Genomic DNA, 17,819 nt, shown 5'->3' with positions numbered 1-17,819 from the left:
TTTAAATTAATAAAATCAATTGCCTTGTGGAGAAGAGGAAATTTATTAGGAATTTGGTGAATAGGAGTTAAAGGTGAGAAAAAGATCTCACTTTATATATATTTTTTCATTATTGAACCATGTGAATGTATTACCTATTTTAAATGCTAAGTATAATGACTGGGGAAGTTTTATGAAATATGTAAAAAAAGAATATAAAAGTGTACAGATAAGTTATTGTTATAGCTATGTATAAGGTATATACATTGGCAATACATTAGACAGAAACCAAGAAATGAATGGTAGGATGGGGAAATGTTGTGGTTTAGAGGTGGCTTAACCATAAATGTAATATTTTTATAAGAATAAAAATGTGAGGAGCGCCTGGGTGGTGCAGTTGGTTGAACGTCCAACTCTATTTCAGCTCAAGTCGTGATCTCAGGGTTGTGAGATAAGCCCCTAGTTAGGCTCCGCACAGAGTCTGCTTGAGTGTCTCCCTCTCCCCCCCCAACCTCTCTCTCTCTCTTTCTCAAATAAATAAATAAATAAATCTTAAGAAAAAAGAATAAAAATGTGACTTGAGGAGCACCTGGCTGGCTCAGTCAATAGAGCATGCTACTCTTGATCTTGGGGTCATGGGTTCAAGCCCCACGTTCGGGGTAGAGTTTACTTAAAAAATAAAATTAAATTTAAAAAAAAATATGACTTTGTTAAAAAATCAATATGGAAGAGAAACCCAAGTCTAAATGAAAAGTTAACTGTCTTCAGAATTTTTATTTGTTTTGTAAAATTTGACAAGAACTGTCTTTTTACAATTACTCATATTTGTAATTATTCTTTGGAAGGTCTTAATTACAGAACATGGTGACCTGGGGAATAGCAGATTTTTAGATCCAAGAAACAAAATTTCCTTTAAGTTTGATCACTTACGGAAAGAAGCAAGTGACCCCCAGCCAGAGGATGTAGATGGAGGTCTGAAGTCTTGGAGAGAATCCTGTGACAGTGCTCTAAGGACCTATGTGAAAGATCATTATTCCAATGGCTTCTGTACTGTTAAGTATCTGCCTGCTTCATTATTAAAGAATGTTTTATTTCTTACATTTACCTTATCCTTTGGGGGCTTTGGCCAGGCAAATATCACTTCTTTCTTCTTAGAGTCTCCTCTGTATTTTATTCCCTAACTCATTTTTGAAAGAGTTTGTATGAATGGAAAATTTTATATGGAAAATTCTTTTTAAAAATCCCAGTGCATAAAAATTTTAAATTTCATTGCATCCTATTTCACCTTTGTCTTATTTATTCATCAGAAATTGCCTTATACCCATCAAAAAAAGTTTTTAAACATCTTTAGACATGGGGAAAAAGTAAATTAAGATTGTCAAGACAGCTATTGCCACATTTATGACTTTTTGGTATAGGCATTTTTATAGAAGGCTACTTTTTACATAGTTTACATGCTTTCATTGGATTGTCAAAACTATTTGAACTATTTTTTTTAATCAGGTAATTTGACTTTTTTTTCCTACCTCTTGATGTTAAAAAATGCTAAATTTGACTATCGTGATTTTTCCTTTGTAAAATTGCAGATATGATTAAAAAATGTCTATTAGAATATTTTCAGTATGTAATGATGATGAGTTAAATGGCAGTGATAGAATATCGGTTAAGAGCCCTTACTTAAAGCCATACTAACTGGTTTGAATCCTTGTCTTGCCACTTAATTAGCTATGTGACCTTGGGCAAATGAGTTAACATCTCAGTGCCTGTTTTCACTTACAAAATGGAAATAATAGTTCTTACCTCATAGGATTGTTGTGAAGATTAAATGAGCTAATAATGCATATAAAATGCTTGGAAAATGGCACAAAGAAAGCTCTGCCTAAATGTTGGATATTGTTATTATTACATGTTTTTTGTTTTTTATTTTTTAAATAACGGAGAAAACCCATTATGGTGGGTAAGTACAGTTCCATTTTGCAACCCAGTATTGCAAAGGAAGACATGACACACACTCTTTTAGAAATTGACTTTGCAATCCTAAATGTATTTTCTACTTAACATTTGTTACCTATTTAAAATTTGGCACTACCTCTTCTTAATTTGGAGAGCTTCTACACCAAGTAACCCTACTTTGTCCTTTTCTCACTTGTCTTAGCTAACATATGAGCTACAGAAAGCCATGGAATTGTTCTAACAGTGTCTACTGTACCCAAGTGTTTTATATCTTCAGAGCTGTCCTGCTTAGTAATTCTTAATGTCACCTCAATATTCCCTATGATGTTTTCTATATAGCGTGTTCCAAACCATTCCCATTGTCCTTAGGCATCTTTCTGATCCCCCACATTTTAGTAAGACTGACATGAAATCTTTTTCTCTTCTTTCCACACTCAGCAGTCTTCCCTCTTCCACTGTACTTAATCTTAGGAAGAAGGATCCTTATTCTTGATTTTATATTATCCTATCTGATACATTTCTCTTTACCTAGAAATATTTTTATTTCTCCTGTCCTTAAGGAGAACAAACTTTTCCTCAGTCATAATAATTTCTGTAAGTTACTTCTCTTCTCTTTTTCTCTCTTGCTCCTCCTCACTCTCCTTCACTTCTTTCCTTCCCTTATCTCTCTCTGCTACATAACCACACCTGGGAGCATTCTGCTCCTACTAGTGCCACTTCTTCATTACCTATCTACTTCTTAACCCTGTGAATTTTGGCTTCAGTCTTTACAGAAATTTCTCTCTGAGGTTATTGATGGTTCCTGAATTGCCTGATTCAGTATCCTTTTCTTCATCCTTGACTTCCATATGCTATTTCACACTGAGACCAACCAGCTACTTCCAGAAATTCTCTTTTGCTTAGACTGCTCTGTCAGCACCCTTTACTCATTCTATTTCTACTTCTTTTCTTCTCCCCTACCTTTGTAAATGTATGCATTCCCCATTGCTGTATTTCTCTCTCTTGAAAGCTCATAGTTATTCAATATAGGGAAAGTAAACATGAAAACATTTTGTGGACTGTAAAGCACTATTTGTTTTTTTTGCTTTTCCTTCGTATTGCATTTCTGTTCACCTCTTCCACATTAAGGAACAGTTGGGGTTTCTAACTACTAGCTGAATTTTCCAATTTGTTAATGACACTACCATCTTTCTGGTCATCTCAGCGTGCAAGTACTTTGGCTCTTTCCCCTTTTTTGCCCTTCACTTGCAGTATATTGCTAGACTTGGTTATGCTTCTGCATCCTGATACCCACTGATACTACCCTGACATATTGCCTAGATTAATGCTCTGGCCTCCTAACCAACTTCAGCTTTTCCTCCATTGTATCCTGTATACCAATATTATTCTTCCAAAACAATAGTTCCGGTTATATTGTTTTGGTTCTGTCCGTTGCCTGTAGAATAATGTCCAGACTTTTTACCTTACATCTACAACTACAGGACTTAAATCTACTATCCTGGATTATCACCATTTCACTGAACAAGCCCCCAGTTTCCTGTCTGAACAGTTTACTCATCTTCCCTCTCAGTCTCTGCTTATGAGTATCTCACCTGTCTTGTAAGGCCCAGCCTAACCGGCATCTCCCTTGTACCCCTAGTCAGGAGTAGTATTTCCTTCTGCGTTCATTGTGTCATGGTCTCTTGTGGAACTAAACATGTTCTGCTCTGTGTTCACATCCCATGAAGTCTTGTGAGTTATAAGCTCATCCTGCCTGATTCTTTGTCTCCCCCAAGAATTTAGTATGCTGCTTTTGTACAGTGTTTGTCACTTAGATTAAATATGTTTTCAGAGTCTAACTTTTTTTTTTTTAACAATAGGTTTATGCTAAAACTATAGATGGGCAACAGACCATTATTGCATGTATTGAAAGCCACCAGTTTCAGCCTAAAAACTTCTGGTAAGAAAGCAGATGTTCTCTTCTATTTGTATCTAATTTATATTGGAAAGAAACCAAACCAGCAGTTGAAACTTGGTTTTTAATCTAACTAGTTTGGGATAACTTATTTGACTGAGAGACTTCAGTTCCCCATCTGTAAAACGAGGGATTTAGATATGAACATTTAGATTCCTTTCAATTCTGAGATTTTATAATCTATCTTTTTAAAAAGTGTTGTTAATATCGAGTGAGAATAAGTGATTGATTAATAAAGTGCCTAGTTGAAAATCTGAGTTTTACTTGGGTTTGGTTAATAATATGTGAGTTAATTGCAAAACTCAGCAGCCCATCCATCTGTGTGTGGAAGAGCCTCCCATGAACAGTATAGGCATGGTTTTCTATTCCAAGATTGAAAAATGAAAGTCAAAATAACTTAGAAAAGGCTTATGTTTAGGCACTTGAATATAGACTTATATTTGAGTAGACAGAGCCTTAGATATGTCAAACTGGAAATGACTTTTACCCCCCCCTTCCCAAATTCTCTGCCTTAGTGGCAAATCACCTCTTTCTTGGGCTAATAGCTAACTATGCAGTCTTGTATGTGTTTTAATAGGAATGGTCGTTGGAGATCAGAGTGGAAGTTCACCATCACACCACCTACAGCCCAGGTGGTTGGAGTACTTAAGATTCAGGTGAGACCCCACATGTTAATAGGCCATGTTAAAATGTCACATCTTGAAAACAAACATGGAAGTTGGTATTTGAAGTAAGGAACAACTATATGTAGATAGATGCAAAGGAAGATGAACGGTAGTAAATAGAAATAGCCTCCTTTGTGGGGAAGTAGTTAAAAAGAGCTATTCTGGATTGATAAAGGATAGTCATGTGGTATGTACTGCTTGCTTATTATTTTTCTCTTCCAAAGATAACCTAAGGTTTTTCCAGGAATTATCAAATAGCAGTTCTGGGGGCACCTGGGTGGTTCAGTCAGTTAAGCATCTGCTCCTGATCTCAGCTCAGGTCTTGATCTCAGGGTTGTGAGTTCGTTCAAGCCCTGCGTTGGGCTCCACACTGGGCATGGAGCCTACTTAAATAATAATAATAATAACAATAATTTTTTAAAATAGCAGTTCTAAGAAAGAATAAAACAATTATTAAGTGACTAGCAGCTGCTGTAACTTACTTAGGGTCTCTTGTATATTACCTCATTTAAGTGTGTACATAGACATAAAACTGAACTCTTTGCTCTGAAAACAGCTACATGAATGGGATTATTGTTTTGTTTTTTACAGTAATAACAGAAGGTTTTAAAATCAAGTAAATAACACAGAGGAACTAGAGAGAATTGCCAAGTGTCATCATGTATGGAATATAAGTAACCAAGCTGAGCAGAGTTCTAATGCTTGTTTCAGAACAGATAGGCAGATGAATAAGGAGCTTGTTAATTCATTGGATGCCTATCTGGGTCAAAGTCTTCTGATATCCTAGCAGAGATTTGACTTTCAAATTGAGGGTGATTTAATTCTTAAGCCCAGCTAACTCTCAGGTCAGATTAAAAGTTAATGATAACTGAGAAAATCAGTATTTAATCGTACCTCTATTATATTGCGTTAAGTCTTGCTTTTATAACAATTAGCAAGAGCTGCCTTTTTAAATGGTATAATTTAATCAGAGCATATGTGGTAGATATCATCTGTACCCACTCTTTTCAGGATAGCTCCCTGCTACAAGTAACAGCAGCTTTCTTCCTGGGAACTTCTAGCCACAGGAGCATGCCCGACTCAGATGAGGCAAGCTAGAAATGTTAAGTTCACAGCTCTAGAGCAATCTGTAGTGACATACAAGAGTTGGTAGATAAATATGCCAGCTTCCTCACCTGTTAGGTCAGACAACTCTGAAGCATGTTCTGCTAAGTCTTCCAGAGTCCAGGGCCCAGCTATAACCTGTTCATTAATGCACCTATAACACTTCCTTCCCTTCTGTGTCTCAGTAACACAGTCCCTACTAGTCCTTCCTGAGATTACCTCCCAAATTACTTCCTCTCAAATCTTTGTCTAGGGGTATGCTTCTGGGGGAGCCCAACCTAAGACAACATATGTATTATTCTATTTCTGTTTAACCGTATATATGAGTAGCCTAATGCTTTAGATCTCCCGTAACTGTGACATTAGCATTAACTGAGCAGCTTACTATAAATTTATGTAACTTTATTTTCTTCTAGAAGGAAATAGTTGCTTGTGTTTCAACTTTGCAAATGCAAACCTATAAATTAAGTGTACATATCATAAAGGGTGATAGTTTCTGATAAGACTTCAAATAGGGGTCAGTACCCAGACCTTATTTACACCTTCTAACCAGATTGGCTCACCACACCTTGGGGAAAAGCTTGCTTCATATACATATCTTAAAAATCAGAGTGAGAATTACTTGGAAAAGTCACTAAGATATTTAGCCCTTTGGTTATTCTATAGGCAAAAGGGTAGTTCTGGGAAGTCAACAGTTTCTGAGGATTTATGTTGATGATAGTCATGTTGAAATTTTTATTAGCAGATGAGACCTAGAAAGGTTTTATTGCTTTTGGCAACTTTGAAGCTGGGGAGATCCTGGCCAAGGATCTCATTGAGGATATCTGATGTCATTGTCCTCCCAGCCCTTGGACTCCTCCCCCTAAGCACCTCAGTAAAATGATTTGTTCCCTTCCCTGCCCAAAAAAGAAAAAGTTTCGTTTTACAACAGGGTTTGCAGCACCCGGCTGGTTCTTGATCTCGGAGTTGTAAGTTCAAGCACCGTGCTGGGTATAGAGATTACTTAAAAATAAAATCTTTAAAAAATTTTTAAAAATTAAAAAAAAGGAAGCCCTCAGAGTTTAAGCTTAATTTGTCATTGGTGTATTAGATAATGAAGTCAATATTTTTAGAATTTTCAACTGAGTTTATAAACAGCAAGCCTTAGCGGCCTTATTCTATATTCCTATTCATGTTCTAGTTCTTAAGACACATGATAGAAGTTCAAACCAGTTGCATAGTCCTTATTCTTGGACAAAAAAAGATGTGCCCTGCATAATTCCTTCTTTCAGATGGGTTCTGAGACACCTGTCTCAAATATGTAAGTCCTTGTTTCTTCTCTGGACAGAGCTCTATTTTTTTAAATATCCCTCGTCCTGTTTGTACTCACTCCTCTTCCTAGTGTTCTTTTCAGCCTCTGGACTTTCAGTTTCTTAGTTAAAAAATGATCAAACAAAACTAGTGTCTGGGTGTGACCCACCTGTATTTTGAACATCCTTGTCCTTGTAACATAGGCAGGCCAGATCTGAAGACTCAGAGGGGGCCCCATAGGACCAGCGAGGAGGGTCCTTGGTTTTGCATAGCATAGGAATGAAACTCAAGCCAAGAGGAAGTGAGAGCAGAGTTTATTGAATAGTGTAAGTGGTAGAGTATAGCAGATGGAGTGTCTGGGAGACTCAGGAAAGGAAAAGTGAGTCTCCCCATCACTTGGCATTAGGGATTTATACTGGAAAGGGATCCAGGGTACATGTTCCTTCAGGAATTCAGGATAGGTTCCAATTAAAGGTGAGTGCCAGGTGAACAATAGGTGTATTCCATAAATCACCGAAGGTAGGGTGTATTAATGCCAGTGTCAACCAAGGTTTGTTCGAAGCTAATGTCCTAGAATGTGCTTGGGATCCATTTCTTCTTAGATGTTATCAGGTGTTTGGGAGCCTGGGATGAAACTTAGAAAATGATTAACTTTCTTGTGTCCCCTTGCAGTGGGAACATAACTTCTTTGGTTTACTCAGATGCAAAGTATGAGAACATGAGTAAATAGGACTTAGCAGAGAAACAGCAGAAAAAGGGCCTTTCTAGAATGGAGTCCATTTGGCTTCCCTATCTCACTTGTCTGTTGGAATTTTAACCTTTATATGTCATCATTACTTAGCCCAGTCTTTTTTGCCCAGATCTTTTCTGTTCTGATATCTTGCATGTAGGTATTACAGGCATTTATCAACTCCCTGCTTTTCCAGTGTATTCTTAAATTGTCTTTTTCTCTTTAAACTCCTTTAGAAAGCCAAAAGATGAAATTTAAGTGTTTGGAGAAGGTATGGAAAGTCTAGTTTGTGTTGCGCATCTGGACAGAGCCAGTTATTTTTGTCCCCTTAAACAAGGCTCTGTAGTGGATTCATATTGCCCAGGGAAGTGCTTTTCTTGCTAATACGATAGTGGTTTCTGCCTAGATGAAGGCTTGGCTGTTTTAATCCCCTTCTAATGATATCTTAGAAGAGTGTCCCTAATGAGACACGTTACTTCTACCTGGATCAGGGAATTTCTAATTTTGTGACAGAACTTAACACTGGGAGGTATTATGCATGTTGGACATGGTTTTAGTTCTGGAATTTGACCTAATTCATGTTCTAGCTCCTCTTCCTACTCGGTATGTGAACATGGATAAGTTATTAAACTGCCTCAAGCCTCAGTTTCCTTATCTGTAAAACAGGAATAACAGGGGTGCCTGGGTGGCTCAGTCAGTTAAGCGTCTGCCTTCAGCCCAGGTCATGATCTCACGGTCCTGGGATCAAACCTGGTGTCAGGCTCCTTGCTCAGCAGGGAGCCTGCTTCTCCCTTTCCCTCTGCCTGCCAACCCCCCCATCTCCCGCTTGTGCTCTCTCTGTCAAATAAATAAAATCTTTAAAAAAAATAAAAATAGGAATAACAATGGTCCCTGTTTCAGAGTTTTTGTAAAGATTGAATGAGATAATATAAGTAACAACTAAAATGTTTGGCATAGTGTTTAACATATAGTAAGGACTCAATAGCTGTAGTAGTGTAGGTATAGTTCTTTTTTTCTGCTTTATCTCTACAAACATTCCTTTTTGTCCAAATGTCTCCTGGTAGCCTGGACTAGATGAAGGAAACGGGCAGTACCTAGACTACTATTCTAGCATTATACCCCAGTTTCACTCCCTCCATGTGATTTTCTTCATAACACAAGTCTAATCTTTCTAAAACATTCCCTTTCCCTGAGTCCCATCACCTTTAATAGGATAAAGTCTGAATTCTTAACATGGTTTATAAGGCAGTTTGCTTTTCACAGTCTGTCTCCAGCTTACATCAGAGCACTGTCTCCTGCCACACTACCCTGCACACATACTCATCTGCAGTGAGTTCTTTATTCTTCCCTAAACTAAACCATTCTCTTGTACTTTTTTTATCCCCTTGCTAGATGTCCTTCTCTACTTGTCCATTTAGGTGACAACTCCTATTTGCAAGACCCTGTTCAAATGCACATAACAAAAGGATACTCATCCTATTTTATATGGCCAGTTTGTAGCCATGTTAAGGTGACTGAACCTATCTTGTAAGTTGCCAAAACTTTCTGATATGTCGTTGGTTAGTCTGTCTCTTGTGTATGCCTCCTTCTTGCTAATTGGTCTCATAATTGTAGCACCCCACTTTACCATACATCCTCAGAACTGCTTTTGTCTTGCTTTTTTGTAGTCTGATTTACCAGTAGCATATTTTTTTCAATTTGTCTTTAACTGTCAATTAAGTTTTTCCTGCACTTGGTCAGATCTACTTACCAATATTGATGATTGTATATGTGGAGAGATGTGTAAGGGATTAGGATCCATTAAAATTCCTTGGTTTTCACAGAGAAAAACTAATGTTAGATTTTATTTTAATTATTTTAATACTCTTAAGAGTGGAATCTTATTTAAGGTCTTTGTATTCACAATACTAGCACAGTGCCTGGAATGCAATAACACATAATAAATATTTGTTGAACTTAATTAATAATCAGTTTCCCCTGCTAAGAAAAGTGAGAATTCTTAAAAATTTAAAGTATTCTGTGAATTTTAACCACCATTGTAAGTTACAGTTGGTCATATTAATATTTTGTTCAGAGTTGGTAAAGATTGGAGATGGCTTTAAAAAAAAAAAAAAAAGATTGGGCATGGCTTTAGGCATGGATTTGTACCTTAGCAATAGGTTTCTGTATGAACTACACATAAACTTGCTCAACCATTGTCTCACACAGGTTCACTATTATGAAGATGGCAATGTTCAGTTGGTTAGTCATAAAGATGTACAGGATTCAGTAACTGTTTCGGTGAGTGTGGAATACTTAATATCTGTCTCACTTGTGCCTCAGTTTTCTTCAAAAAGTTGATTTTGATCCTGAGTACTGATTCTGCCACTAGAAATTCAGTTTGTTTTCAGTGCTTTGTTTTTGGCAGCTTATAAAAGTATGCAATCAACCCACTATATTAGTTCACAGTCTTTGACTAAATATAAGAAGTAATTATGAAATATAACATAATGTAACATAACATGATATAATGACAAATATTGATAATGGCTTTAGAGAATCCACACTTCTTTCTCTTTCTCAATTGTGAGATTTGCTCAAGGATAGCAATATCTTTAGTCAATAAATACCAGGAAGAAGGAAAGTTTGCCAGCAAATCCTATAGGGCTACATTCGTATCACTAGAGAAGCTGAACATTTTTAGAAATATTCAATTAAAAAGTATTGTGTTCTATACCTGGAAAGAAGGGACATAATTTTTTTTTGCATTCTCAGTACTTCTTTATATCCTAGAAGTTATCGAGCACCTTCAAATAGCTTTTGTTTGGGGCACCTGGCTGGCTTGGTCGGTGGAGCATGTGACTCTTGATCTCAGGGTTGTGAGTTCGAGCCCCATGTTGAGTGTAGATCTTACATTTAAAAAAAAAAAAAAATCTTAAAAAAAAAATTGGTCCTGGGATCAAGCCTTGCATCGGACTCCTTGCAGAGCCTGCTTCTTCCTCTCCCTCTGCTGCTCCCTCTGCTTGTGCTTTCTCTCTCTCTCCCAAATAAATAAATAAAATCTTTAAAAAATAAATAAATAAAACTTTTTAAAAAATTAAAGGGATACTTGGGTGGCTCAGTTGGTTAAGCATCCAACTCCTTATTTCGGCTCAGGTTGTGATCTCGGGGTTGTGGGATCAAGCCTCACATTAGGTTCTGCACTCCGCAAAGAGTCTGCTTGAGATTCTTTCCCTCTGCCCCTCCCCCCCCAACAGGCGCGCACACACTCTCTCTCTCTCTAAAATAAATAAATAAATCTTTAAAAAAGAAATAAGGGCGCCTGGGTGGCTCAGTTGGTTAAGCGACTGCCTTCGGCTCAGGTCATGATCCTGGAGTCCCTGGATCGAGTCCCGCATCGGGCTCCCTGCTCAGCAGGGAGTCTGCTTCTCCCTCTGACCCTCCTCCCTCTCATGCTCTCTGTCTCTCATTCTCTCTCTCTCAAATAAATAAATAAAATCTTTAAAAAAAAAAATAAAAAAATAAAATAAAATAAAATAAAAACCAAAAAAACCAAATAGCTTTTGTTTATGTATATCTGTCAATATATACCTTATTAGAAATTAAAACTGAGAAATGTTAAATATTTATTAATTTAAAAATATAATAACAGGGACACCTGGGTGGCTCAGTCAGTTAAGCGTCTGCCTTCGGCTCAGGTCATGATCCTAGGGTCCTCGGATCAAGTCCCACATCGGGCTCCTTTCTCAGCAGGGAGCCTGCTTCTCCCTCTCCCACTGCTGCTCCCCCTGCTTGTGCTCTCTCTCTCTGACAAATAAATAAAATCTTAAAAAAAAATTACAATAAGAAATCCATTACTTGTTAACCTAAATAACATTTTCATGAAAAACAACTATATTTTACAAACCAACAAAAAAAAAGAAAAATAGTGCAAAGAATGGCATTGATTTACATTTTTACGAATTGCATAGTGTCTGACTTAATAAAAGACAACTGGATTCTCATATGTGCCCACACATTCCATTAGCCATCAGAGTGATGAAGCCATCACACATCATGTAGCTTCTGGGACCTGCATTATGCACACTTGGGAGGGGAAGTGGAAAAGCAAGTGATTTGTCTTAGTGTTGCTGTGAAAACAAAAGATGGTTTTGACTGAAAGAATTTGGGGACTGCTGCTCTAGGCAGAAAAATCTTACCTTTTACCTTTAATTCTGTTCTACTTAATGATGAAAGGAAGAGAGAATGAAAAATGAACCAAAGTGAAAAGGATACGTTAATATTGTACCTGCATCATGTAAAGCAAAATGTGGTTGGTTGAACATCATAAGTAGCAAATAGAGGAGTATATGAGTTTAACATATATGGCTAATATTGGTGAGGGCGTTGTTTATATCATCTTAAACCAGAGATATTTTCAAGGCATAAAAATTTCAAGACATTTGGGGCGCCTGAGTGGCTCAGTCGGGGTTAAGCGGCTGCCTTTGGCTCAGGTCATGATCCCAGGGTCCAGGGATCGAGCCCCACATCGGGCTCCCTGCTCTGCAGGAAGCCTGCTTCTCCCCCTGCCTCTGCCGCTCCCCCTGCTTGTGTGCGCTCTCTCTCGCTCTCTGATAAATAAATAAAATCTTAAAAAAAATTAAAAAAAATTTCAAGACATTTGGGCATACTGTCGTAGATTGGAAAGAGCATGGGGTCTTTTTTCAGACCCTGTCTTTATCTTTCAAGAGCTGTATAATTTTGGTCTAGTCACTTACAAGGATTCTGTTTTCTCATCTGCAAAATGAAGGTGATGCTAATAACAGATCTACTTCACAGGGTAGTGGTGAGAATCAAAGAAGGTAACGTGCATGGGATCACTTGACAAACTATAAATTGTTCTACAAATCTTAAGATTTCTTTAAGATGGTCTTTTCAATATCTTTTTATTGACTGCTTATACTTAAAAAAATTCCTATTTCCCCTCTTCCTCCATTAGAATGAAGTCCAAACTGCCAAGGAGTTTATTAAAATCATAGAGCATGCAGAAAATGAATATCAGGTAAGAAGACTTGGAACTAATTTTTCTAGATCTTTAGTACCTTATTACTTTGCTGCTAACACATTTTGTTAGACTTCTCTGTCCTTTTAACATAAATATCGGTGTTGTTCAGTGTAAGTATGGAGACTACAGACCTTGCAACCTGGCATTGTGCTCACAGCCAAGGTTTCAACATTGGAAGGGATTATAGCCCTAGTTTTAGAAATAATGTAAGTGGGCTTCTTAACTCGCTTCAGAGATGGGAGAGGAGCTTACTAGGAATATTACATACTGTCTGTTCTTCTTAGAAGACTCAAGCATGTCCTTTGACTACAGAGTTACTTTCCTAATCACAACCATCCATTTCCGTTCAAGCAACTTCTCTTCAATTATCTATTGCAGACAGCAATTAGTGAAAACTATCAAACAATGTCAGACACCACATTCAAGGCCTTGCGCCGGCAGCTTCCGGTTACCCGCACCAAAATCGACTGGAACAAGATACTCAGCTACAAGATTGGCAAAGAAATGCAGAATGCTTAAAGGCTGAATGTAGGATTCTTCAGTATGTGGAAAGAAAGGATTCAACATGCGGTCATATGATAAATAAGTGATTTATAAACGAGAGTGATATTTTGCTAGGGCTTTCAGAGCTAACAGGTTTTCTAGCCTCATGGAATACTGTTGAACCTATAGCATCGTCTTGATTCTTTTATGTTCTCTGCCTTGTAATTTTGTTTTCACTATATCTACTTGTAAATTTTTTTTTTTTTTTAATTCTGCCACATTTAATGATGGAGAGAGAGAGAGATCTATCCTGGAGTCATTTTACTGTTTAGAAAATTTTCCTAGCCATGAAGCCCTGTTACTGATATAGACAGGTAATATGCTCAGTACTTTTCTACCCCTGTCCTTCAAAGCACTTCTGGTACTTCAGTGGTTTTTACTGATCCACCAACAGCTAAAGAGGCTATGCTACAAACTAGCTGAGTGGAAGACACATTCATCCTTCTCCCTCCAACTGCTTTGATCATCATTTATAGCATCTCATAACTGTAGTTTTCAAAAGTTTGGATTGGGCTTTTCAGGTCCTTTTGTGGGGGCAAAGGAAGTTTTCTGGAAATTCCATTATAGTCAGCTTCTCTGGGGAAGTTGTTTTTAAATCCAAAGACTTGAACCACATTCCCTGCACATGAACGTGTTTGCTTTTTTTCTTTTCCCTCATTGTCTCCTTCCCATCTAGTACCATTATAGTTACAAACATCTGCATTTTTAGAAGGGTTTTACCCATTTATTATTATTTTTTATTATTCAAGAACTGCTGACATACTAGGGATGTAGTAGAGTATAAAACTTGAAAAATGCAGATGTTGAAGGAATAATAGGTATCTTGTGCTTTAATACTTTGTGGCAGGATTGTACTATAAGCAGATGAATCAAACAACTATGTAAATCACAAACAAAAACTAAAAATGAACCAAAGTGAAAAGGATACATTCCAGGCAGTATCTTTCTATTGTAACCTGTTATTTAAGGGAATACTAGTGATTTGTTCTAAATAGGATGTAAAACTTGTTCCAAATTACTCTTCCTCAGTCCTGCCTGCCAAGAAAATGTAACTGTGATATAGCAACCCTTCCCAGGTATATTGGCAGGTATATGTGTGATCTCAGAATACACAGGTGACATAGATATGATATGACAACTGGTAATGGTGGATTCATTTACATTGTTTACACTTCTATGACCAGGCCTTAAGGGAAGGTCAGTTTTTAAAAAACCAAGTAGTGTCTTCCTACCTATCTCCAAATAAATGTCAAAAAAGAAGGGTGTTTGTGCTTCAGCTTTGTTTTTGCTCAGTAATACAGTCAAGCAAGTTTGTTTCCAAGTGACCTGTTGAGCTGTGTAAGCATTTTTGTTTATTTCAAATAAAATATATTTGTATTATGTGTCATTCATACTATCCATTCATATCGCACTATCCTCTGTATCAGGTAGTCCAATAGAAATATACCTGTTTTGTTCTTAAATTGTCTGAGTCTCTCCTTTTCAATCCATCTCTTCAGTTTTTGTTCTCAAGGTAAGATAGAACTGTGTTTGGTCTTATCTGATGAGAATGTTCAGGGTTTCCGAAATTGGTTCCTACCTATTACATATTCAGCGATTATCCAAAGACTTGGAAAGAACAGTTTTGTTTTTTTTTTTTTTTGAGCATTGTCTCTATGGATAATACTGCTCTTCGCCCAGAGGCTACGGATGGTTCACAGGTTTTTTGGGTTTTTTTCTTTTAATATTTTATTTTTAAGTAAGCTCTACTCCCAACATGGGCTCAAACTCAAAACCCCAAGATCAGGAGTTGCATGCTCTACCAACTGACCCAGCCGGTACCCCAAAGTTTTTTTGTTTTCCATTTCTAGTTATCTTCTCTGTCATTGAGAAAGCAAGGCCCAAGTATGGTTGTGGTCACTAGGCAGGAAGTAGAAATGAAAGAATCCCTGACCTTGGGTGATATTTCACATTGACTTAACTCTAAATGCAGCTTCCCTTCCGTGCAAATTGGACTTCGCTACAGACATGAGAGAAAGGTTTTTATCCTGGTTCCTAAGAGAGAACCCGAGGAGTTGCAGTGATTCACATTCCACCTAAGGCCAGTTCAAATTCCCACCTTTTGGGGGGAACATTTGTTGTACTACACTCTGTACTTGTAGTGCAAACAGATTCGAATGTTCTTGCCTTTAACTTAATAACTCCATCGGCCTGTCCCCAGCCTATCCCATCCATTTCCCTAGCCCATACAGACTTTTGTAAAAACTCTTAATCTCTTGGCCATCTGAAGCCCTTGGTTACTTGTATAATTGGGAGGAAGTCAGCCCTTCTTGCCAAGTCCTGCAGAGACCTGACTCCCTTAACCTCCTTCAGCAGAATATTTGCTTGAATTGTGTCCATTTTATCGTGCACTGCTGCAATCAGCCTGTGGGATCCTAGGGCAAAGGTTTCTCAGCCAGATGGAAAGCAGTTTTCTGTGAGGCCTCACTCCTATATTTGGATTTGAAATTACACTGCTGAAAACTATTTGTTTCATTTGAGCCTGGGTGGTTGTGCTGCTGTTAGTCGCCTAGTTTCCAGTGCCTGTTCTCTTTTATAATCTAGAACTTTGATGCTAGACTCATCTGGGTTCGGGAGATGCTTGGCAAACCTTGGCACATTTTCTCCAAACTCACAAAAGACTGATCTATATCTGAATGTCCATTTATAATTTTACAATCTTACATAAAACTACCAAGGTGCCTGCTGCTTGGGAAATCAAAGAAAGGAGGATTGGTAAATACAGAACAAAACTGGATGGTCTCATAAGACAAGTTGAGCTAGCTAAAATTCTCCCTTGAACAGAGTATGTATAAAAAGACAGTAGATCTTAGCTCTCTGAGGGCAGAGACCAATCTCATACCTCTTCAAATCCAATGTATCAAAGAGCACTATTACACATAAGAATATACTGTTGATTCTCCTTATTCACAGTAAGTGTAAAGTTGTCAGCAAACACTGAGTTGGCAAATACTAAACACTGCTCGTAGGGGAATACAGGATTAGGTTCCTGGGAACTTCTGGCCACAACATTTTTGTCAACAGATCAATACATGATCTTGTTTTATATGTGTTTCTATTTAAATCACCTTATTTAATACACATTGTTTATTCATTAACATTGAACTCCCAGTCAACAGCAATATAACTCATGCCTGAACAAAGCTTATCTAAAAGGAATTTTCTCTGTAAGGCCTATCACAGCATTGTGCTTAGGAACCCCAGACAGCACTGCAGCACCACACAGGCGTGGGGGCCATTTTAAGCAAGGAGATCACCAACAAAAAGGACAAACATGCAAAAAATGTGACCACGAAAAGGACGTTTGTTTATAATAGGAGCTGGAACAAGAAGGCAGAACATTACCTTGTTCCATTTCAGCTAGGAACACGTACACCGGGCGACTTGAATTTGTTTTGCCGCTCTCTGCACATGTCCACGAATGACTACAAAGGTACCACAAGTACCGATTTGGGGGTGATGAATAAACTTAAGGGAGTAGGTGAACTTGCAAAGACACAGTCTGCAAATAATGAGGATCAGCTGTACCTGCCACAGCCTCTCACCAATGTCAGCATTCAGTTGAAGGGCCACTTACAGCTGCCTTAAGGACTACAGTCTAGTTGGAATACCTGAACTGAGAGAACATTCAAATGCTGAATTGTAGAACCCAAGTAACTATGAGGTAATGAGAAGTAATGAAGAAAATACAGAGCTTTTAATATTCTCCAAAGTAGTTCTCTTGGGAGGCTATATGGGTTTATTCTAGTAGTGTCGCTGGCCATGGTTAACTTTCAGATTCCCTTCAGTGTTACTTGGACCCATACTAAAATCAACCACTTTAAAATCAGACTCTTACAAGTGCAGATGGATTTGGGGAAGGTTTCGAGAAGTGAGACCCAAGCTGGATGTCAAAGGTGGGAAGGAAGACCATTCTAGACATCTAGACAGCCATGTGTGAAAATAATTACAACACGTGAAGTGTATTTTTCTAGATGAAACTGGTTTAGAGAGGTTTCACTGTAACCACAGCCACTCACATCACATTTTGACTCAAGTTGGTACTGCACTATCCCTGTTTGCATGTTTTGACAACATCTAGGAGATGGGCCTAACCAGGGAGGAAGGGCGTGTTAGGTATCCAAAAGTAATGGGGACTTAGATCTGCTTATCAGAACGGAGCCAGGCATTCAGTGTGGGTGTGGCCGATGGTACGTTTTTGAAATGGTAAGTAACAAGGCGATTTTAAGGGGTTCCACTCTTTCCCACTCTCAGACCTCACCAGGTAATCGCGGAGAAAAAGGGTAAAATCGGCTCTTCTAGTGTTTTCCTCTACTTGGCATAATCAACTTCTAAGACAAATTCTAAGAACTTCCCCTGCCCTGTTTTCCCCTTCCCATTAGCTTTGGTTCCCACTGACTTTGCATTTCCTGTTGCTAAAATCTGTTATTCCTGGCTTTAGTTGGTTGTTGGCCTGGGAAAAGGCACAAGAGTAGCCCAGCTGGAGCGTGACCTGGGTGCTGGACATTCCTCACACTAGGTTAGATTGAGTGTGTGGCC

At 38.0% G+C, this 17,819-nt stretch overlaps 2 protein-coding genes across 3 annotated transcripts in view; one reads left to right on the top strand and one right to left on the bottom strand.

Moving 5' to 3' along the window:
• CAPZA1 (capping actin protein of muscle Z-line subunit alpha 1) overlaps window positions 1-14,704 on the top strand; it is a 49,688-nt gene extending 34,984 nt beyond the window's left edge. The window contains exons 5-10 of one of the 2 annotated variants that reach the window (XM_032421457.1): window positions 825-1,031; window positions 3,792-3,871; window positions 4,464-4,542; window positions 9,884-9,955; window positions 12,633-12,695; window positions 13,077-14,704. In XM_032421457.1, the coding sequence (XP_032277348.1) occupies window positions 825-1,031; window positions 3,792-3,871; window positions 4,464-4,542; window positions 9,884-9,955; window positions 12,633-12,695; window positions 13,077-13,217 (642 nt within the window). In that variant the 3' untranslated portion in view covers window positions 13,218-14,704. The remainder of the gene's footprint in view (window positions 1-824; window positions 1,032-3,791; window positions 3,872-4,463; window positions 4,543-9,883; window positions 9,956-12,632; window positions 12,696-13,076) is intronic. The other variant, XM_032421466.1, reaches the window with a different exon arrangement.
• ST7L (suppression of tumorigenicity 7 like) overlaps window positions 1-17,819 on the bottom strand; it is a 123,461-nt gene that overhangs the window by 104,501 nt on the left and 1,141 nt on the right. The window lies entirely within an intron of this gene.

This window comes from Phoca vitulina, unplaced genomic scaffold, assembly GCF_004348235.1.
Source record: "Phoca vitulina isolate PV1807 unplaced genomic scaffold, GSC_HSeal_1.0 scaffold2, whole genome shotgun sequence".
Classification (NCBI taxonomy): domain Eukaryota; kingdom Metazoa; phylum Chordata; class Mammalia; order Carnivora; family Phocidae; genus Phoca; species Phoca vitulina.
Note: the sequence above shows the minus strand (reverse complement) of the source record. Positions and strands in the feature narration are given on the sequence as shown.